Below are 23,346 nucleotides of genomic sequence, written 5' to 3' on the forward strand. Positions count from 1 at the left end.
CTCTCTACTTTTCCCCAAAGCCAATGTATACTTAATTCAGGTAATACACCATTTTAAAGACACATATTTTGTATGTATTTATTATTAATCTCATTGCTTTTCATTACACATTTTCCACGCATGACATGGAAAGCAACACTACTACTATTTGTTAAGCTAATTAAGGATTGATGATACTGTATTAAAGTCAGAATGCTTCTACACAAACATAAAGCTCGTAACATTTAAAAAGCAAATATGAAATGTCTAGTGTAATATTTACAGTTGGATGGGAAGGGCTTTATGGTTTATGGGAAGTGTTTTCTTCTGTACCGGAAGAGGGGCGGAGAGACAGCTGTAACGTTAGCAACCACGCTGAGCGACAGGAACGATTATCGTTTATGTGAAGGATTTCTTGTTTGAAATATGTCTTAAAAACACACTGAATCCGTTTCTAAGACATCAAATAGCATTGGATATACCCAAGAAAACGTCGAGTCTTTTTAATCGTGCAGGTAAGGATCGAGGCTGATATTATTTCTGGATGCTAGCTAGCTCTCTGCTGACTTTAGTCACCGTGGGATTGCCAGTGATCATGTAATACAGGGACGTTAGCTTGCTAGCATTAGCCATGTTGCATGCTACGAACGAGATGGTTATCAATAGAAAACAATCTCTAAAAATATCACATATTGCTAATTATATCCACCGCTTGCTTACGAATATACTACAACTGCTATGGCTAGCCTTCGAAGCATTTATTTTAACTTGCTGAATAATTATTGGCTTAAAGGCTAATGCTAACATCGAAAGATTGCTAGTCAGACTGTGACGCTGTCAATGCCTCGCCTGCTTTTGACAGCTCAGTTTGAGAAATGGACAAGGCCAAAGCCACACGAAACGATATTTAATTTATGTTCTCCATTATGGGAGAGGCTTTGGCCTTGCTGAAATTAGTTGTCAGATGATCAGTTAAAATGTCGTTAACTGGCAGGTAACGGTACGTTTTCAAAATAGTGTTAATATGACCCTTCTGTGGTGGCTCTCCTTGCTAAATATTGTTATCAGGCTACTTTGGTTTAGTAATTGTGTACTTAGCAGTGTTAATGTACTGTTATTAAGCGTCTACAAGGAATCTCGGAACATCGGATCCATTTGTATTGCCTGGTTTTGGGTCAACGCCCCACCCAGACTGTACTGTAATACTTCTTTGTGCAGGATTAACCAGAGGTGGAACAAGTACTCAGATATTGTACTTAAGTAGAAGTACCAGAGTGTAGAAGTACTCTGTTACAAGTAAAAGTCCTGCATTCAAAATGTTACTCGAGTAAAAGTACAAAAGTATTAGCATCAACTACTTAAAGTACCAAAAGTAAAAGTACTCACTGTGCAGGTTGGCCCATTTTCTGAATAATATATTACATAATATATTTTGATTTAAAGTATTGATTCATTATTGTGTTAGCTAATTGAATGACTTTGTATACTGCAGGGTAGCTTGTGAATTTACTCCAGGTGTCATTTAAGTCTTATTTAAGTGTTGATTATATTTAACATAATTAATCCAAATTTGCAAAGTAACTTAAGGTATTAAGTACATGTTGGGGAGATAAAGTACCTTTGAATTGTAGTGGGTTAGAAGTACAAAGTAGCAAAAAACTGAAATACTCAAGTCCCTCAAAACTGTACAAAAGTACAGTACTTCAAGTCTTGAGTAAATGTACTTAGTTACCACTGTGCATGATTACATGTATCATTGTTGCGTAATCGCAGGAGCCTAGACTGTGAAACCACTGCCTAATAAGATGTTCCTTGTGTGTGTTTCTATAAGCTGTAACAGTGACTGATCTCTGTTGGAGGCACCGCAAGCTTGATCTTTTGACCTTATAACTGCTTGCTGCCAAAGTTCAAGGCAATTATAGAAGCCTCTAACACAAATACAACTGTGTGTGGCTTTGTTTCTCATCAGCTTTTTTGTGTCCTAAAGTACCTTGTAGAATGGATTATTGGAAGTCTTTATAAAGCACCTGATTATTCGCACATCATTTGGTTTCTGGTTGGTATAGCTCATGCTCACTCGTGTGGTTTGTACCATGATGATGTGATTTAAATGGGCTGAATCACGTGCAGCACAGTCGAGGGCTGCTTGCCCAGCTCTGCTGTCATCGTGCCATAAACACTTAAACACTCTTAAATGTGCAGCCGCCAACAAGGTCTACACTTTGTCACCTCACCATGAACAAAGTGGCCATACATTCAATGTTCTGGTGCCTTTACATGTTTTAGGTCTAAAAAGGCATTTTGTTATCAGAGAAAGTTGCTCAAAACAGGAAAAAACACATTATGATCAATATTGTTTTTACTTCTTAAGGACAGTGTAGATAAAGAGTGAATTATTTACATCTTGAGTGACTCCTGGAATGTATCTGCTATCTGATAATTGCTTTATCATGATATCATAATTGCTTTCGCTATCTCACTTCCTTACATTTCGTCTACTCAGTCACGGCATTTTTTTAAAGGGGCTTTGTTGACAGATGTACTTGTTGTCTTGAGTGAATGTGTCGTAGATCAAACCTCTGTGTTTGCCACTTAAGAGAAATGCCCTCTGCTCACAGTGAGACAGTTGTTTGCGTCATGATGCAGCAGTTATTCTAAAAACACAACCCTTGATTGACAGACTCCAGTAACCCAAGTCTTTTGTCACTCTTGAAGCCAATCTCCTGCTCCCATGAGGGCTTCGTGAAGCAGTGGATTTCCATTCTCAAGAAACCTGATAACAGAATCCTCCAGTGGTTTCCTGTCATCCCTGTACAGCGCTCATATGTCTGCTAGCTGTCGATCTTCCTCGTCTCCTACACACTGAAATAAAGAAGCACAAAGGACAGATCATAAACATATACCCGTTTGTATTAGGAACAAACAATCAAGAGCTAGAAATGTTTTTGGATAAATCCTTCCTGGAGTTGACATAAAACAGACTTTTTTTTAAATTCACCGGTTATTAGCAGAATGGAATACTTTTAAGATTTGCTCTAACTTATTCATAAATCTTATAGCCTGTGTCTCTGCTTTTCTTTCTGCATCGTCAGCCCTCCTATGATATAGCAGCAGCAACAACAGACTGCCTGTTCCACATTTGTTGTCAGCTGTAGCTGATCTCCTTCAGCGGCTGATATTTTGATATTTGATATACTTTATTAATCCCCGTGTGGAAATTGTTTGTCTGCATTTGACCCATCCTGTGTTAGGAGCAGTGGGCTGCCATTTTGAACGGCGCCCGGGGAGCAGTGTAGGGAACGGTGCCTTGCTCAGGGACACCTCTGTAGCACTTGGTCTTTCCGGGACTTGAACTGGTGACCTTCCAGTTGCCAAGCCAAGTCCCTATGGACTTCACCACCACCGCCCTAAATAGATAATAACAGGAATTTGTCGGTCGTGTTGCTGAGTTGGAAAAATGTGGCGGCGTCTCAGATTACAGTAGCCTGTTTCAGAGTGTGTCAGAAACAAGAAGTCCAACACTGTTTTTTAGTCACCTGAAAATGGTGTCTCATTACTCATTGTACCCCCGGTCTTCACTAACGCCGAGTTCTTTTAAGTCGCTGCTGAAAACACTACTTTTTTCAGCTGCTTACCCAGAAGCCCTTTAACTTGTTTTAGCACCTACTGCATTTACAATGTTGTTTTTAAACTATTCTGTATCTCTTGTATGCATGGTTCTTATGAATTCCATTATGTTCATTTATTGTGTTCCTTTCCGTTAAGTGTTAATGATGATGTCAAGCACTTTGAATTGCCTCTGTGTCTGAAAATGTGCTATATAAATAAACGTACATCCATCTTTCTCTCTCTCTCAGACCTGTGTGTGAGTGATGTCTCCGGGGTCCAGCTGTGACTGTCCCCACCTGGACTGTGTGGGGGAAATCACCAAGGAGGAACTCATTCAGAAATCCCATGTGAGTCATCCACCCTCCATCATGGCTCTGTCCACAGCCCTACTTATAACATACTTCTCTTTTTAAAAATCTTATAATAACATGGTGTCTATCTGCTAAATGCAGCAGCTAAGCTCTTTCTGACCAAACATCTTAAATAACTCATCTTTTGCTGCGAGTTACATTTTAAATACTTAGCTCCTGCCTACATGTCTGAGCTAGAAAACCCTTAGACCACTGAGCGGATACTTAGGTCAATCAACCAAAACCTGTAAGCTGTGCCGCGTGCAAAAGTATCACTAAAGCCAACGCTCTTTTCACCCAGCACCCATACTGTGGAACAATCTCCTCCCTTCTATTAGATCAGCTGACTCTGGTCCAAAACACATTTATAAGCCCTCTTCTACAAGTTGGCTTTTCTCTCATTCTCTAATCCGCCTGCTGATTGGTTGCTTCATGCTTTCTGTGTTTGAAATTGCACTGCAGTTAATAAGTGTGTTTTCTTATGGTAATGTGAAGTACTGATCCTGACATATCACTTATTCTGAATTAAAAGCCGAATCTATTTTTGAATATTGCAGCTATCTCGCTGTGCTCCATTAAAAAAACACAATGTGAATCTAACCGGAGTGTCTTCATATTTTTCCAGGGCCAGTGCCAAGACTGTAAAGTTGGAGGACCAAATCTGTGGGCGTGTTTGGAGGTAAGACAATGCTCACCAGAAGAAAACATGTTGATATAACATACAACAATCCTTTGGTTCTCATTTCTTACATTTCTACCTTCTAATTCCTGCATCATCTGTTTGTCTTTCTCTGCAGAATGGCTGTGCATATGTAGGCTGCGGAGAGTCTCACACTGACCACAGCACTGTGCACTCACAGGTGAGCCTCATGTCTTTCAGCGGGACACATATGAATGAATAGCAAAAGGAGCGAGTAAGGGGTGTCACTGAAGTGCAGGACGTCCTGGAGTCCTGACTGTGAAAGTGAAAAAAGATGTAAGCCAACGAGGAGCTGTGGTGTCAGTAGAGAGCAGAGGGACGCACAGATGGCAGGACAGGAATACCACTGCAAAGAAAAACTGCCTCCACCACTCCTTTTATTTTTAACATGATCTAAGAGCCACGCTTGCATTTCTTTAGCTTTTCAAGTGCACTCATTGTTAAAAAACCATCGGTCCAGCCCTGCCTGCCTATACCTCCGAATTCAGTGCAATTTGAGCAGTGGATCATCCATTATTAATAGCCCATTCCTCTGGAGAGTGAGGGAGGTTGAGCAGCCAGTCCCATGGTTACCGTATCTGCCCCTCCTGAATCTTTACACAGTCTCTGCTGCTCCCACTATTGACTCAAGCTTCTCCTCCTGATAGAAGGTGATAGACAGATTGATCCAATCACTTGCCAAGTATTTTTGAAATACTTTTCCAAATGGCTTCCAATGGAGCTTTCCTAGATGCTTTGGTGAAACAAACCATCTGTGTCAGGTTAGTGATGCTCCATCACATGTTTGACATCTATTACAGGGTGAATCTTAAACTGAAGCTTGACTTTAAAGCAACCCAACGGAAGTTTCATGTAAGTTTAGTTCGTTCACTCGTAGCTCGGGCTGCGGGGGCGCTAGAGACGGGAGTACGTTAATGCGACCTTCCTAGCCGGAGATATGGCCGCATTTTACAATAAACTTCCGTTGGGTCGCTTAAAAAGAAATATCGCAAATCGCAATATCTGTCAGAAACATCTCAATTAGATTATTTCCCCAAATCGTGCAGCCCTACTTCAGTCCTGCAGAGAAAAACCCCCGACTCAAACCACGTCATCTTAATTTAAAGGGGCTCTATTAAGCTTTTTTTGGTGAATGGTGAATCTTCGGAGCAGATAATATTTCCTGCGTCTTTAATATTAAAAGCATCAGGGAAACACCGTCCATCCATTTGAACTATGTTTGAGCATCAAGCCTCATCATCATTAAGATCACACACTGAAGCAGAATCCCACCTGGTGCTGCAGTATCATAAAAGTTCAGCAGTGGTCAGTTGAGACACATTTTGATATGCTGCTGACACGATAACAAGCTGTAATAGCTCAAGCCTTATTCTGTTTGTGCAGAAGAAGCACTGGGGAATGATTTCGCTCCAAGTCATTGTTTTTCAAGTTATAATGTAAAAAAAAGAGTTGACAAGAAGTACATTAATATAACAAATTATTCCTATGAAAGCTATAAACAGTTCATTGTAATACACAACACAAAAACATCCTCTAAGCTATAAAGCCATTACTATTGATGCCCTGCCTGGTATTCTTTCCTTCATAAATCATTAAGGTTTGGGAGTTTCATGCCCACCCTCAGTCTGCTGTGCCCCCCCCCCCCTCCCCTGTGTGAAGACTAATGCAGCCCTGATGAATAATGCAGTCTGCTCACGTTCAGTCTCCTGTCCACCTGCCAGCCTGCTGCTTTCTGTCAGAGCAGCAGTAGGTCGGCACAACTCGGCCACTGTAAAAGTCTTAACCCCCTACCCGCCTCAAACTAAACCTCAAACCTGAGAGACCCAGCTCAGAACTAGTGATCAAGACAATGGTAAACCTAGAATAGTGTATTCAAAGTTTAGTTTTTATGTTTGGAAAGTGTAAGGAGGTTGACTTTGTTTGCCTGCAAGCAAACCGAAGGGGAAGTGAGTGCTAGAGTAGAACAGCAGTTTCTTTTTTAAATAAAACGTCAAACAAAAACACTGCCTTTTGAGATTATTGAGCCTTTTTTCAAGCTCGAAGGCCACAAGGGATACAGTGCCGGCTTCTCTTTTGTTTGACTATTTGAACTGCAAACTTAAAAAGATAGTTTGAATTATTTAAGTGGGGTTGTATGAGGTACTCATCCATATCTGTATCACTGCAGCCTCAAGATTTGAAGACATTCTCTGTATATTTTCATTTTAACCACTAAATCAATATTGTAACAAACGCTGACATTGTTAAACATACATTTTCATTTAGTCAGTGTTATACATTGACCCTAATAATACGTTATTTGGGCTGAGAAACTAATTTAGCTTCGGGTAATAGATTTTGTTCAGCTGGAGATTTGCGATTTAAATCCCTGATAAAAGTGAATACTCCATGGATTTAGGCAGCAGGACTCCTATAGGAGCAAAAACCAGATGTTGATTGTAATGAGATGCCGAGTGTGTTTAAGATAAAGAAGAATGTAGTGATAACAATGTGCTTTATCAGCTTTCCTTAAATACATAATTACCACTATCTCTTCTTTCCCTTTGCGTACACAGTCTGATATGTCCATTCACAATATCTTCAACAACTTTGTGTGCAGGAGACGAGACACAACCTCACCGTGAACCTGACCACGCTCAGAGTGTGGTGCTACGCCTGCGGGAAGGAGGTGTTTCTGGAGCGTAAACTCGGACCCCCGTCTTCTCACGGCAGCAGCAAACCCCTCCCGTCCCCTCAGAATTCTGCACAGGTAACATCCAGCTCTGTGTGCCATCTTGTTTTATTCTCTTCAGCTTACGTGGTTAACTTAACTGCAGTCATAAAGCAGGTTAAATATTGAATAACAGTTCACGAGGATTGATTGAATGCGACATTAAAATGTTCTCTTTGCATGTCCATGGTTAGGGTTGATTGTCAATACAATTGTAGCTGGTTATTAATTTACTGGATGAAGAGATTAATGTTGAGATCTTGTGTATCCAGGATAAAAGCAGGGCCCCTGGGAGCCCAACCTCTCTGAGAGTGCCCCCTAATGGAGGATGTGAAGACCTGGACATGGAGACGGAGGAGGAGGACGAACTGCGAGCCAGAGGTCAGCTCGACACACAATGAATGACTCATAATATTGACCGTAATATAATCCACTCACATATTCATCTGTACTGGTAGGCAGTCATAAGACACTATTCAAAGTTCAAATTGTTGTCAACAAATCTGTTGCCAAGGAAAGATACCTTTAAAAAAATCTTCAGTTTATTCCCCAGATTATGATTTTGTATAATCAAAAATAATTTAGTCCAATCAGGGAGGTGACTAAAGTGTAATTCAATGTTTTAAACTATTTTTTGCAAGTAGGACACAATAAACATTGCATGAATGATTTGAAGTGAAAGGAGCTCAGTAATCAGCCGTTGCTTTAGTTCAAAGCACAGAATATGATTTGACTTAATAAGAGCAGCTAATGGGCTCGCCAGGCTTCAAAGTACAAACACCTCCATTATCCTTTTCCGTTAAAAGTTGTACTTGAACACATCACACAGCCAGCAATCAAAACATCTTTTGAAAGACAAACAAAACCAACTAACCAACGATTTACACACAACTGTGATCTGAAACCGCTTGTCACATGTAGCCTCTGATAGGAGCCGACTAGCAACGATGGTCACACACACACACACACACACACACACACACACACACACACACACACACACACACACACACACACACACACACACACACACACACACACACACACACACACACACACACACACACACACACACACACACACACACACACTCCTGTGGTGTGGCTCAGGTATTGGCACCAGTCACTGCCTCCATGACTTTGGTCACAATTACAGATCATGTGATCAGGAGGCGGAGTAAATAAGCTTTGTAATGCTCTCTGCAGTGAAGGCAAGTCATAATATACATGCTTTGCAAACCGTAATAAGCTACTTCAACCCGATTGCCTGAGTCATAACATCTAAATACATAGACATAATTAGATCATCTTGATTCAGTGACTTTTATACTTTCCAAAGACAATATCTCCGATGTGATTATTGAACTAAATCTGCTTAGGAATCAGACAAAAAGGTTCTATAACATATCAATATAATTGTACTTATAGCTCCAAACTTAGCCTAAGAATCATCAGTTATTTAAATGTTCTTGAATTAAAAGTAATACAATGGTAGCTGGCTGTAAACTGGGTACATTGCAACAGGAACTGCTAATTTAGCATACTGTTAATGGTAATGTTTTGTCCTTAATGTGAACAAATGCAGGCTACAAAAAGAGACTTGTGTTCTACAGCCAGACAAAGCAACTTGATTTATATGCACACAAAAAAAAAACACATCACAAAAAAACATTCACAATCAATTCAGAACAGTTATTGAAGAGACAAGAGAATACAAATATAAACAGACTAGAATAAGACAGTATAAAATACTACAATCAAATGTTCTGTGCAGTTTAAGAAGAAATGAGTAATTATTGATTTAATAAAAGGCAGTGGCAAATAGAAAAGTCTTCAGCCTTGATTTAAAGAGCTGCAGTGGGTCTGCAGTTTTCTGGGAATGTGTCCAGATAGATGATGCATGTCTGGGCGGTTCATAATGGAGCTGAAGATCACAAACTAAATCAAAAACGTATTAACAGCATTACTTGCTGAATCCAAGGCAACTTTATGCCTCTGTTTACATCACCCGAAGGATTTTCTCAACTGTAGTACAAAACATATTTCATGAATACAACCCCAATAAAAGTAAGACAAATAACGGAAGTTCAAATGACAAAATCTATAATGTTATACTGCTTCGTGAGCAGTGGGTGTGGAAGTTATTTGTCTGAGCAGGAGTAACAGTATCAGACTTTGAAAGGTGGACAAGATACTGCTCTCACAGTATCTGATTTAAAATACACCAGGTAGCCATCTTTTTTCCACTCCTGCTGCAGAATATAAATCTTAGAAAAAGGAGTGGGTGTTACCTCGACTGCCATCCAAATTTACAAGCGTTTGAGGAGTGGCTTGTTTTAATTTCCCCGGTGTGTTGTGTGTCCCTCAGGCCTGACGGGGCTGAAGAACATCGGGAACACCTGCTACATGAACGCAGCCCTGCAGGCGCTGTCCAACTGGTGAGTCTGTGTTCACCTGCTGACCCCACACCCACCTGTCGGACCTTTCACATGCGCTCTTGGCTGGTTCTTCATGTTACTTTCAGCACGCTTTTTATCTTGTTTCTCAAACTCATTCTTAACTTGGTTATTTCTCACATCACTTTTGCAATATGTATTTTGTCTTTATATATCCCAAAAAACGTGCCATGAAACTGTATAATAAATTAATACATCAAAACATATTTAGATATCATAAATAAATACACAATAGTACACCCTAATAAATAAAAAAGCCTTAAAAGAAACAAACACGAAATATGTTTTATTTACTTTTTAAGTTCACCGTGAATGGGGATGAATATTCAGTCAAATATATGTAGGAAAATATCCACACTACTTAAAATAAAAGCCCTTGTTATTTTGTCTCATTTTATGCGACAACTTAACGGTATCATTATCACATGCAGTCCAACTTTTGTAAGAAATATATCCTCCAATTACTCCTCCCAATGTTCCCCTTCATACCTCCATTAGTGGCTTCCGTCTTTCTAAAATAGTTCCCTCTGTAATCTTAGCATTAGCTTCCATTATATACATTTTTTTTTCAACCACTCAGCATATTGTAATACTCAACAGGCAGCGTATCAGTCGTTACTCGTCTGTTTCTTGTTGATTGTGAAAGAAAGGACTACGGCTGCACTCATTTGTTGTAGAATTGCTGCAGTGCACCATTTGAGACGCAGAAATGGCCTTTTGTAGTTCCCTGTAGGGTCTTCTGTTACCAAAGAAGTCTTTCCCAATTCCTCCTCCTCCTCCTCCTCCTCCTCCTCCTCCTCCTCCTCCTCCTCCTCCTCCTCCTCCTCACCCCAATTCCTGTTCCCACTTGGTCTTTTTACGAGTCACATAAAACTGTAATTACTTACTATTTCTCTCCTTGTCTGCTGCGTACTTTTTTTAACTGTTTATTGAATTACATTACATTACATGTCACTTGTTAGACGCTTTTATCCAAACACCTTCCATACAGTCAGTCCTGTGGACAATCCCCACAGGAGCAATTTGGGGTGAAGTGTCTTTCCCAGGGACACAACAACATGCTGACTGCAGTGGGGCTCGAACTTGCTATCCTCTGATTTGAAGATCAGCGCACCAACGCCTTCCCGTTACCAATCCTTTTGATGTATTCTTTGTGATGGGATTGTCGGTGTGGTCACTTAAAGTAGAGCTCCACTTCAGCGCCCGAGGCTTCTTACTTTTTATTTGATTTGATAGGAAACAGCAAACCCATATCTTCTTCTTAAATACAAATCTACCTAGGGGGTAGATTTGTATTTAATTAAACTGAAGATGCCTCGTCTGGATTCAAGTCAAAGTGGGTGAAGATGTGGGTCAAAATTTGCAATCTAAATCACGTTCCAAAAATAGGAGGAAGTGAGTCACTGAGCTGCGGGAAGGAGGGACATTTCCTAAAGTTTCCTTTGATGTCTATTTGTGTGAGCGCCGCTTCTTTCACTTACTGTCGGGTCATTATTCACTTCCAAGGACTTTTCTCCTGCCAAGGGAAAGGGAACGCTCGATGCCTTATTCATTTCTGTAGTTTGTCTCTTTTCCTGTCCACCCTGTATCCATCAAACTAAATCCCCCTCAGCTTTCCAGCTATGTCCTTCAACTTTCAGCTGCGTGTGGAGTTTTCTACCATGAGCCAGTACGTCTGGGAGTTTGTGATATTTCTCTAGGAGAGACATATGGGTGCAATGAAACAAAATGAATGGAAAACGCAGGCGCTATGTAGAAATGCTGAACTCAAATCTCTCAGGATTTCCTTCCCCATTTGTCTTTTTGAACGTGACCTTTATGAATGTAATCACAAAAACATACTCACTGATTTGCTGATGTTACGGTATTCTAATGCATAACAGAATATAAAAACATTACCTTATGTTGCGCCTCTCTAAATTAAAACTGCTTTTCTTCGGCCTATTGAGGATTACAAGCCGATTTTCCAGAATTAGCCACAGCATTGCCAGCTTTTTGGTAATTTATTCAATTTGTTATGGACATATTTGTAGTAAAAGCTTCTTAGTGCCTATGAATGATATATTTATCCCTCTTTCCACTGCAGCCCGCCCTTGACACAGTTCTTTCTTGAATGCGGCGGCATGGTGAAGACGGACAAGAAGCCCGCTCTCAGCAAAAGCTACCAGAAACTCGTGTCCGACCTCTGGCACAAGAACAGGTAGGCGCTTTCACTTTTAAAGTTGTTCTTTGCACACAAGCTACTTTTGATTTAATACTTTATTGGTCTCTTTCATTATTTCCCCATGTGTAAAGAGGCCCTGTTATGCTTTTGGGGGTTTTCCTTTCCTGTAGTGTGTTTTTATAGGTTTCTGTGCAAGGCTAACATCCCCAAGTTCAATCCAGGAAATGTTTCTCTCCTCCCTGCTTGAGACACCTCCATATGTTACTAACATAGTGACATCACTTCGTAACACTTGCGCTATTGGCTAGCGCTCCTACACATTGTACGTGATAGGCCTAGGGGCGTATGAGAAAAACAAAGAGCTTTTTGAACATTAAAGCATGGAAACATGTCACAATAGAGGCACAAAACAAAAATATGAAACAGAATTTTGCATAATATGTCCTCTTTAAAATATGACTCCGCAGCCAATTCTGAATATCAAACTCTATATTACAAAATACTTAATTTTGATATTGTGTATACGTGTTGAGCATGCTGTGTTTTGTCACTTTGCAGACCCTCATATGTGGTCCCGACCAACTTGTTCCAGGGGATCAAAGCCGTGAACCCCATGTTCAGAGGGTACTCTCAGCAGGTGGGTCATTGCAGACGGTGAAATGAATGTGCAACTGAAGTGCATTCACACATATTCACTATAAATAAAACATGGAGGCACTCTTCACGGTCGGAGAAATATTCAACAGTATTTCTGAGATCGGTTGTTGGGACCTAGGGGAGGGGATTTTTTTTTTCTTTTACCTCTGTGCTTTGCAAGTAATCTGAATAATATGAGTAAATATGAATACAAAACATGGATTTGAACTGAATCCGTAAAGAATGAGTTTGTGCTGAGCTGGGATTATTATGGGTCTGACGCCCAGACTATAAAGTGGGCTCAGATCTTACAACACAGCCTCTCCCTTTTTCTGTTCCACTCCATATCCCCCCATGCTTGTTCCTTCACAGAAATCCCATTAGCTCCAGCTCGAATCACTCAGCCAGATAAACTGAATCCCCTGCCTTACAATTACTAACTCAGATCTTCTGACTTTCATTCACATGAAAATGCACACATTAATCCTATCTAGAAAACGCAAAAGGTAAATGGCTTGATTTCATTTCAGGCGGTGCTTTGAAAAGAAAGATTGATGTGTCACAAGTATGAAGAATTTCCACAGACTTTCCACTGGAGCACATCTAGCCTTTGTCCAGTGTGTGTAAGGAAGGGTTTTATAAGCCTGAGTGGTGAAAGGATGAAAGGGCCTGTTTCCTCTTGGCTTGCCAATGTTTGTTCAGAGGAGTTAGCTGAGGAATATTCATTCGTCACGCCATACCGGGCTGCGCTTCCTTGGAATCAGCATTGCTGTGAATAAAGTTAACATTCCCGATCCTGAGAGAGGGGAGATTGGATGTCTGCGGTTCATTAACTTTGATTACACACATTCATGAGCGTTTGGTTTTGGATTTTATGAAGCAGAATCGGGATAAACAAGGAGAAGTGGTGTTTGTTTTGTAATTTGGAAAATAATTAGCTTTGCTGTGTCTGTCAAACTCCATTATATTTAGGGAGAATATGTGCTGCCTTATATGACTTTCAGGGAGAGGAAATTAACTATTCTTTTTACAAACCACTGTGACCAAAATAGCAGCAGAACATTTCATTTTTCTCAGCTAGAACACATTTGGAAATGACTTTTCTTGTGATTATTCCAACTCGGCCTTTAGGACTCTCAGGAGTTTCTGCGCTGCTTGATGGATCAACTCCACGAGGAGCTGAAGGAGACGCAGCACGAGCCCTACGACCAGTCCAACGGCGTTACCGTGGACGAATGCCCCGAGGGGGACAACCACAGTCAGTCGGACAACGACTTCCAGTCATGCGAGTCGTGCGGCAGCAGCGATCGAGCTGATAACGAGGTGCAGGGCGGGAAGGTGATGATGGAGGACACCAACGAGGCCGAGATGCTGATCCCTGAACAAGAAGAGATCCAGGCCAACAGGGAGTGGCAGAAGGAGAAGAACATGATTAATGACCTGTACCGCTCTGGAGTTAATGGGGTTCTGGGTGGAAGCACTGGAGTGGACATGGACAAGGATGTGGACACCACCACTGAAAACACGCCTATTATCAGCAGCCAGGGGGCCATCAAGGTTCAAAGCAGGATGTCAGGTGATTTTGGAAGAAATGATTTTGTTTAGTTTTATTCAAAATGTACTGAGTGATATTCAGTGTCAAAGTTATGCCAAAGTCTAATATTTGGCCTCCTTTGTGCCAGATTCCTTCCCAGACATCCAAATGTCGAACAACACCAGACCACAGAGTCCCGTCCCGATGGAGGGACACATTCCCAAAATGTCCAGCAGCCCCCCCAAAGCTGCCTCAGGCTGGCCAAGCATCAACCCCTCACACAAGAAAGGTACTGCATAATCAAAGGAAGTCAAATCAGCAATCGAAGCTTAACAAGTCAGTGGCCAGTCGCACAAAAGACCCTTAGCATTCTCCTTAAGTAGACACTCAAATAAGCTTAAGATAAAGGCAGAGGTACCTTACATTTTTGCTTTGTTTGCGATGGTCTGGTGCAATAGTTTAACTAACTTGAAATAATTCCTTAAGTTTAAAACCAAGATAAAGAGAAAATTGTAATTACTTGATTGAACATTTTAAGAAAGTCTTTAAAGTAAGGCTTAAGTGTGTTTCGTGCAACTGATTTATTTTAAGGAATTCTAAAATCTGACTTTAAGGAACATTTTGTGCAACCTGCCCCAGGATTTTAGCGTGATAGTTACATCATTTGTCTGTCTCTGCCTACACACTGTAAAACACTATTCTCACATGTCTCTCTCTCTCTCTCTCGGCCGTCCCCCAGCAGTGACCACATTCTGCCCGCCTAAGAGCAAGCGGCAGAAGAAATACCGCAGTGTCATCTCAGATGTGTTTGACGGGACCATTGTCAGCTCAGTTCAGTGCCTCACCTGCGATCGGGTCAGTGTGTTTTTTCAATTTAAAGATAATGAGATTGCTGAAAGGGTGAGAGGCACAGTAGCCGAGCAGCACTAGAGAACAGGACATTGTGTCATTTAATTTCAATGCCCTCAAATTGAATGTCTTTGAAATTATCAACTGTTGATACAGTTGTACCGCAGCATGAGGACTAAAACCACCAGACTAAGGAACAGTTTCATCCCACAGGCCATAACAGGGGGTCCGCGGGGTCTTAACAAGTATTCAAAGTTGATAAATTAATTTAGCGAAAATGAAGGCTATTAAAAAGGATTAAACGGCATTTTCCAAGGTATTACATTTTGTAGCTTGTTTTCAATAAGTCTATAAATGGTCCAAAGAGGTTGTATTCTACAGTCTGCCTGAATGTAATCATTGCGTAGGTGTGTAGTGTGATTCTGTGTAGTTTATTTATGGCATCCCGTTGGATGTGACGTCATCTGAACAGGACATCGCACGCTCACTGCTTGATAGCGCGAAGGTCCGTTTACGCCGCTTGTTAAACAACATCGTTATGGGGAAATGCTAGTTTGCGTCCAAATGGTTGGAAGATGAGGAGGAAGGACAATCAATACTGTATATAGTCAATGTGAGGTAAAGTGTGTCGCCAATGTAACCGGTTAAAACTCCAAGTGGCGATGAGGTCTTAAGATGTATGGAAAGGTCTTAAAAAAGGTCTTAAAAGGCATTACATCTGACTTTAGGGTTCCTGCAGATACCCTTGTCTTGCCCTGTTGGAGGAGCCTGTGACCTAATATGTTCATTGTCATAACTGCACTGTAGCTTTGCACACATGACAATAAAAGCCTTGAATCTTGAATCTAGAAGAAACTGAAGCTGAACTGTGTGTTTGTTGTGTTTGCTGCCAGGTGTCTGTGACCCTGGAGAACTTCCAGGATATCTCGTTGCCCATCCCGGGGAAGGAGGACCTGGCCAAGCTCCACTCGGCCACCCACCAGACGGCCCTGGTGAAGGCCGGCTCCTGTGGGGAAGCTTATGCTCCGCAGGGCTGGGTTTCTTTTGTCATGGAATACATCAAGAGGTGTGGTTTCACTTTGTATTTTAGATCACTTAACAGCAGTTCACACTTTAGTTGGAGACTTTTACTGAACTATACAATGTTTAAAGAATACAATCAAAGAACATGAGGTGTTTATCATTTGAGATACAAATCTACAGATTTAAACAAAAGATTAGCGCTGTGGAAAATCATACATTTTGCACATCTAAAAAATGTACTTCCTAAAGCCACATGGAGAAGCTAATCTTATTCCATTAATAACATTTCATAAATGATATCATAGCATTGCTCTAAATAGGCTATGGGTGTACAGTATATAGGCCATTTCTTTATCATTGTGTTTCCAAGTATTTATTTTCCTAAAAATAGTTACTAACTCTGTAGGCTTTTGCCAAAAGTGTTTTCTTATGGACATTCCCAAAACAAGTGGTATGAAGGTGCTCCAATATGTACATTTTATTCACATTTTTCACAATCGATTTAAGTTATCCTTATCCTTTTTGTGTAAAGTTCACCTCTGTGTTTGTTTATTTGTAGTTGGTTCTGGGGCCCAGTGGTTACGCTACAAGATTGTCTCGCTGCCTTCTTTGCGAGAGATGAACTAAAGGGTGAGCATGTGGCCGTAGATCTGTTCTCCCAGCACAAACATAAAGATTGATGTCTCAATAACCCCGTGCTTGTTGCTTTCTAGGAGACAACATGTACAGCTGTGAAAAATGCAAGAAGTGAGTAATTGTGACTTAGCTGATTATTAAACTGCTGTGTCTTTTCACAACAAAAATGTGTGAATCTGTAACCATTTATCTGTATCCTTTTTTTCTCTTAGACTACGAAACGGAGTCAAATTTTGTAAAATGCAAAGTTTGCCAGAGGTATACAGACCACACTAATACTTCATCACATGCCTTTATTCCTATTTTCTTTGCTTTTATACAATAACACTTTGTGCGTTCCTCCTCTCCAGATCCTGTGTGTCCACTTGAAGCGCTTCAGACATGAACTGATGTTCTCCACCAAGATAAGCACCCATGTGTCCTTCCCGCTCGAGGGCCTGGACCTGCAGCCTTTCCTGGCCAAAGACAGCCCCGCCCAGACCACCAACTATGACCTGCTGTCCGTCATCTGTCACCACGGCACTGCCAGCAGTAAGTCTGCCCACACCGGGGCATCCGCCTTTATTGGCACACAGGAGCGCCCTGCATTCATTGGCTCTAATTCCTCCCCCTGTGTGATCCCAGGTGGCCACTACATAGCGTACTGCAGGAACGATGTGAACAATCTGTGGTATGAATTTGACGACCAAAGTGTGACCGAGGTGTCTGAATCCTGCGTCCAGAATGCCGAGGCTTATGTGCTCTTCTACAAGTAAGGCTTTGATCTGAGTTTTCTGTGCAACATTGTTAAGATTGACTGTGCTGCTTTGACATTCGTAACTTGCATCTCACTTTTGATCAGCAGTGAATCATCTGTGTGTTTGTTCCCATCACAGAAAGAGCAACGAGGACGCTCTGAAGGAACGTAGGAGGGTGTCGGGTCTTTTCAACATGATGGAGCCCAGCCTCCTGCAGTTCTACATCTCCCGCCAGTGGCTTAACAAGTTCAAGACCTTTGCTGAACCGGGGCCCATTTCCAACGACGACTTCCTGTGTTCGCATGGAGGTGCGTGTGTCATCATCGTACTGAAACTCCTGAGAGGTCAAAATGTCTCCAAAGAGAAACCCTTTTTCTTGCTCTGTGCACAAGCGTTTAGTGGAAAATGGTGCTCTATCCTGTCTGAACACAGCTATCATCCTCTGCTGTGAGTTTTCGACTTTGACGAAAACTGCAGAGTATTCCCTTTACAACACAGCAGACTTCAAAAGGGGGTTTTATTTCTCTGTGCTCAGACGATCCTTCTCTTGCATTGGAGTAGAGAAGAGGGGAGTATTTTAAAAGCCTTTTGTGCCAATCAATCTGCTTTCTTTTCTTCCCTAAGCGCTGAACATTATAGAATAAAACATTAAGCAGGAAAAAGAAAACAATTTATAATAAAGCTGTTGGATTACAATCACAGGAGAGAATGTGTTTAATTCTGCAAATAAGCACCTACAGGCTGTTTCCTCCTCCTCCTCCTCCTCCTCCTCCGCAGCTACCGGCACATAATGACGGGTTAAGTCTGGTACATAAGTCGAGATAATATCAGTGCAGCGTAACCATGTTTGCGTAGCAGCAGTTTGGCCTGTTTTATTTTCAGTGCAAATCCGTTTGTGCACCCGTTTATTTTCACTTTCCCCTGCATAGCCAAGGGCATCCTCAGAAATATATATTTAGCCATGCAAAGCATTTATTAAAGGGCTCTGGCAGCAATTTCCCCCAGGAGAGATCTTCAAATAAGCCGTCATCAAAAGGTTATTGCCCATGATATCTCAAGAAGAAATACAATGTAGTGGTTCCCAATGATTCTGCCTTGTGACTAGGGTTGGGAACCGAAACTCGGTTCCAGATGAGAACCGATAAGAAAATGCCGGGTACCGGGTACCCATACAAAATACACAATTTCGGTTCTGCTTAACGGTTCCTAAACGCGGTAGACCCTGTATTCCAGCGGGTCCGTCTGCGCCGCGGTGCTGCGGTGACCCGGTGGAATACAGGGCGGACCTGGAGAATCACAGAACGGCCGGTCGTCAGCGGGCCATTGACGGCCGGCTCGGTACGCTGACGGCCGGCACCGCCCTTCATTTTTTTAAACGGCATCATATAAATTGCGCTGACAGGCGACAGAGGTCCACAGTTGCCCCGCAGCGATGCTCCCCCGCCCTCCCGTAGACATTTCACGAGCTCAGTCACTTCATAACACCAAAGATAGGTCGCGGTAAACACTCTGAAGTGAGGCTCCACTACACTAAAAAAGAAAAAGAAAAGGCAAAGTGTAATGCCTGCTAGCTTGCCACAGGCATAGCTCAGTTAAAATAAAGCACAGCTATTGTGCAATACATTTGTATTGCATGTATATTTTTTAGTAACAATTTCAGTTAAAGCTTTTAAGAATAAATATATTTTTGTTATCTAAACGTTTGACCTCTTTATTTTACAATTTTGGAATCGAAACGGGGAATCGATAAGAACCGGAATCGATAAGCAGAACCGGAATCGAAATCGGAATCGATAAATTTCAAACGATACCCATCCCTACTTGTGACCCTGTCAAATATTATGGTTTTAGTTTGGAAATGAAAGTGGTCGTTTTTCTTCTCAGATGGAAAAGGTTAAAGAGGACGTATAATGATGTTCAGGTTCATATAGTGTCTCTACTGGGACATGTCTCCATGCTTTAATGTTCAAAAAGCTCTTTATATTGCTCATACTGCCTGTGCTGCAGCACCTCTTTTCACCCTCTGTCTGAAACCAGAGCCCAGTCTGCTCTGATTGGTTAGCTGGCCAGCTCCGTTTTGATTGGTCAACCGCTTAGCGATGTCGCCCCCCTTAGCCTATCACGTACAATGTGTTGGAGCGTTAACCAATAAAAGAGAAAAAAACCAAAAAGTTTCCTATCTTTGAAACAGTAAACACATTTGTTGTTAAAATAAGTTCAAGGTAATGCGTTCCAGTATTCTTTAGGCATATTTTGCTATCTTGATCAACATCAAATATTCTGGCCAGGATAACCAAAATATGAATTACCCCATGCTTACATGCTTCCTTACACAACTGTCACTTAAACATGTCACAGTGTTAATATCTGATGGATGTTTTAATATGTTTCATCAGGTGTGCCCCCCAACAAAGCAACGTCCATCGACGACCTGGTAGTAATGCTTCCTCAGAACGTGTGGGATCACCTTTACAGCAGGTACATACAGTAGACAGATCCAACTGTGAGTACATTAAGCTATATGGGGAAGTCAATTGCAGTATAATTTCCTTTTTGTAAAGTGTAATGCCATCCTTGTGAGTTAATGTGCACGGCTCCCTGCAGGTACGGAGGAGGACCAGCTGTCAACCACCTGTATGTCTGCCACACGTGCCAGATCGAAATAGAAAAACTGGAGAAACGGCGCAAATCAGAGCTGGACATGTTTGTCAGGGTACGTTTTTTTTCTTTTACACTCGCTAGAAATAAATTGAGTTTTTGTTAAATACAGGGGAAATTGGTGTGGGTGATAATGTGTCAGTGAGCCTTTGTGCATCCAATACTCATGGGAGGCCTAGTCTCCAGTCTATTGAACCAGTTGATAGGCGGCATGTGTTGCTGCTCTTCAGCCCGGCAGGAGATGAGAGGTGTGAGCCCGATGAAAGCCTTATCATTAATGCATTGGGACAGATGCAGCTGTTATTGTGTGCTCACTCGCAGTGTCTGCTCAAAAGGAGAGATAGAGGGTGTGTGTGTGTGTGCATGTTTGAGTGTGTGTGAAAGAGAGAGTAAGATAACAAGAGGAACAGGGATTGTGTCATTTCAAGAAAGATGAAATTGGTGCAGTGGGGTGTTAAGACTGTTTTCTAATTGGAATAACTACCAGAGAGAATTGATTAGGTTTTTCCATCTTCTCCCCTCTCAATCCTTTCATCCTCACTTAATTTTGATTTTTTGTACCCCCCTCAACCCCCCACCCTTCCTTTATCTCCTCCCCATCCCTTCACGTCCTTTCTCCTCCCTCTTGTCTCTACTGCTCACTCCTCCCCCATTTCCTCTCTCCCCTCTGTAGCTGAACAAGGCGTTCCAGGAGGAGGAGTCTCCAGTGGTCATATACTGCATCAGCATGCAGTGGTTTCGTGAGTGGGAGGGCTTTGTCAAAGGAAAAGACAATGGTAATTGGACAGAAGTCTTGCCTTTCAACCCCCATCCCTGTTAAATGTCTGATTGAAAGGCAAAATGTTTCATACATGACAGTTGTGTTTGATATCTGGTAATGTTTTTTTTTTATTGAATTGCCTCTGATTTCTTTTTGTATTCAGTTTTTCTTTCATTTATTTGTTTCTAAGCTTTGCCTTTGTTCCCAATGTTTTTTCCTTGAAGAACAGGAACAATCATATAGGGTCACAACATCTTTGAAATGCTGCTGATTTTGTTCTCTTTAAAAAAAAAAAGGTCAGGTCTATACATTTAAATGAAGAGTAGAAAATGTAAATATCACTGTTTTTATGGGACATCCAAATGTTCCCTTTCCCAAAAGCTGCTCATGTTCAAAAGAAACTGTGTAGTCCCGCATCTTCTCTCGATTTATCTTCAAAGAGTTTGCTTCAGTCCCCCGAGACAAGATTCCCTCCTGCAACAGCAAAACGAAGCGTCAAAATATATTTCGTTCAGATTTGTGTTGCTTCCCTTGCTTTGTATTGTCACATCTATTTATAACAGCTTACATCTGGCACATCTGCAGATCTCTGTTTTCCTTCTGACTTCTGCTCCTCATATATTTGTTTTTTCTCGCTGTAGCAAGCGGGGAGCAGAGATTGCTTTTCATCGTGTGACAAAAACATTTGACACTTTAACATCATTGCTCTTTGAAACAATTACGCAAGAGAAAGTTCCTCTGAGAAATAATGTAGGCAAGCATATTACTGCGGTGAATTATTGTAACAACTAATTGTCTTTCTTCCTCCTTCAAGATCAACCGGGAGCCATTGATAATTCCAAGATAACAGTAAACAAGAACGGCCATTTAACACTCAAACAAGGTACTAACTCTTACTATTATTGATGTTATATTGCATTATTGTGATTATCTTTTCCTTGAAGACGCATTATATAAGTAAAAGCAATGTAAATGATGGATAAATACAAATGTTTTGTTCTTATAACTTCTGCAGAGCCTCTGTGGATTGTAGTATTAGTAAACTTGAGATATTAGTGATATTAAAAAGTGTGTGTTTGACTCTTCAGGAGCTGACTCGGGGCAGATCTCTGAAGAAACGTGGAACTTCCTCCACTCCATCTACGGCGGCGGCCCACTTGTAACGGTTCGGCCAAACGTCAGCCACCAGGAAGCAGAATCATCGCAGTCGGAGGAGAAAATCGAAATGGAAACACGCTCTGTTTAGAAAACAAGCTTTGAAAAACCACGTAAAACATTCAAGAAATGAAAATCCTTTTTATTTTGCACTTGACTCTTATTTTTCAAAAAAGAATTCAAGCAAAGGACTCTGCCGCCACGTGACAGCCTTCGACGGCTGACAGAGGGAATTAACATGTCTAAAAAAGGTTTGTCATGTTGTACAAATCTGTATAAAGAGCTCTTAAATTTATATTAGCACTGTAGTATTCATGTCAGGTTATTTTCAGAACCAAGCATTTACATTTTGTGCAGCTAAAAATTCCACTGAATGCCATATTTCTTTTCTTCCTTTTTTTTCTTGACCAAAATGAGCACATATTTTATGTCCATGTGTCTTGTGTTGCTGATATTGATGAATCACAAAACACCTTGCTGTATATATATCACATATTTTTCTTGTTGAAAGAGAACATTGTCCAATGAATGGTAAGAGAAGGAAAATGTGACACTTAAAGTGATTCAAATCAAAGGTTATGAAGGGACTAATTACTGAGTAGTCTCAGTAATTAATTTCGTTTTGCACTGTTCTGTAGACGTACAAATTGGCATGCTCACGCAAATGTCTGGTTTGTATTTGAATGTACCAGTACTGATAGTATGTTGGTAAAGATTCAGCACTTGGTAACTTACCACAGAAGGGAGTGATTAATAATATGATGTTAATAGTTTTTTTTTTGTAGAAAATCTGTTGCAGCCAGAGTCTTTTAAGAACGCATGCTTTAACACTCAATCACAGTTTAACATCACATGTAAATGCATGTTAATGCAAGCTGCTCATAAAATGTGCACGCAACTCATGATCTGGATCTATCTTCACTAAAATATACAGCTACATAAAGAATATTGCAGTATGTATTCAGCATCATCAGTTTAGTTAATTAAAGGCCTTTTTCTTTTGTATGGGCATGGTGTTGCTTAATGCTGATAGGGGGAAATCAGGATGCTGTACTGTAAGTTTTTGCATATGGATGTCACTTGAATACGATCTATCCTGCATTTTGCTGGCTGACACTATTAAAACTTGATGAAAACATGTTTAACACTGATCACATTGATTTTGTTTCCATTTCTGTTGGGTACCTATAGTGGTCGTTAGATAAGGAACAAGGATAAATATAAAAGAAAAGTAAATTATACTATGTGTTTTCCATTATAGAAAAACTGTCAATAAATAATGGTTAAATAAACGAGGGGACCCCGAGAAGAGTTGCACTCTTGGCAGGGCAGAAATGTACAGTATAGTGTTGCGTTTTGAGAGCGCGGTTGAGTCGGCTCACACCCCGACT

At 41.0% G+C, this 23,346-nt stretch overlaps 1 protein-coding gene across 5 annotated transcripts; it reads left to right on the top strand.

The window, feature by feature from the left end:
* Positions 1-323: 323 nt before the first annotated feature.
* Positions 324-23,106, top strand: usp33 (ubiquitin specific peptidase 33). Of its 5 annotated transcripts, none has more exons than XM_034207722.1 (24): positions 324-494; positions 3,837-3,935; positions 4,564-4,617; positions 4,736-4,798; positions 7,238-7,387; positions 7,621-7,729; positions 9,716-9,785; positions 11,890-12,003; positions 12,526-12,604; positions 13,735-14,179; positions 14,286-14,426; positions 14,877-14,992; positions 15,880-16,052; positions 16,569-16,639; positions 16,723-16,756; positions 16,858-16,903; positions 16,996-17,176; positions 17,270-17,396; positions 17,521-17,690; positions 19,779-19,860; positions 19,987-20,095; positions 20,714-20,816; positions 21,615-21,683; positions 21,889-23,106. In XM_034207722.1, exons 2-24 carry the CDS (start codon positions 3,852-3,854, stop codon positions 22,044-22,046), a joined length of 2,748 nt encoding a protein of 915 aa, XP_034063613.1. In that variant the 5' UTR covers positions 324-494; positions 3,837-3,851; the 3' UTR covers positions 22,047-23,106. The 5 variants fall into 5 exon arrangements, 4 of the variants coding, with proteins under 4 accessions (XP_034063613.1, XP_034063614.1, XP_034063615.1 ...); XM_034207723.1 differs by having other exon boundaries at positions 14,880-14,992; XM_034207724.1 differs by having other exon boundaries at positions 14,298-14,426.
* The last annotated feature ends 240 nt before the right edge of the window (positions 23,107-23,346 follow it).

This window comes from Gymnodraco acuticeps, unplaced genomic scaffold (genome assembly GCF_902827175.1).
Source record: "Gymnodraco acuticeps unplaced genomic scaffold, fGymAcu1.1, whole genome shotgun sequence".
In the NCBI taxonomy this organism is placed as follows: domain Eukaryota; kingdom Metazoa; phylum Chordata; class Actinopteri; order Perciformes; family Bathydraconidae; genus Gymnodraco; species Gymnodraco acuticeps.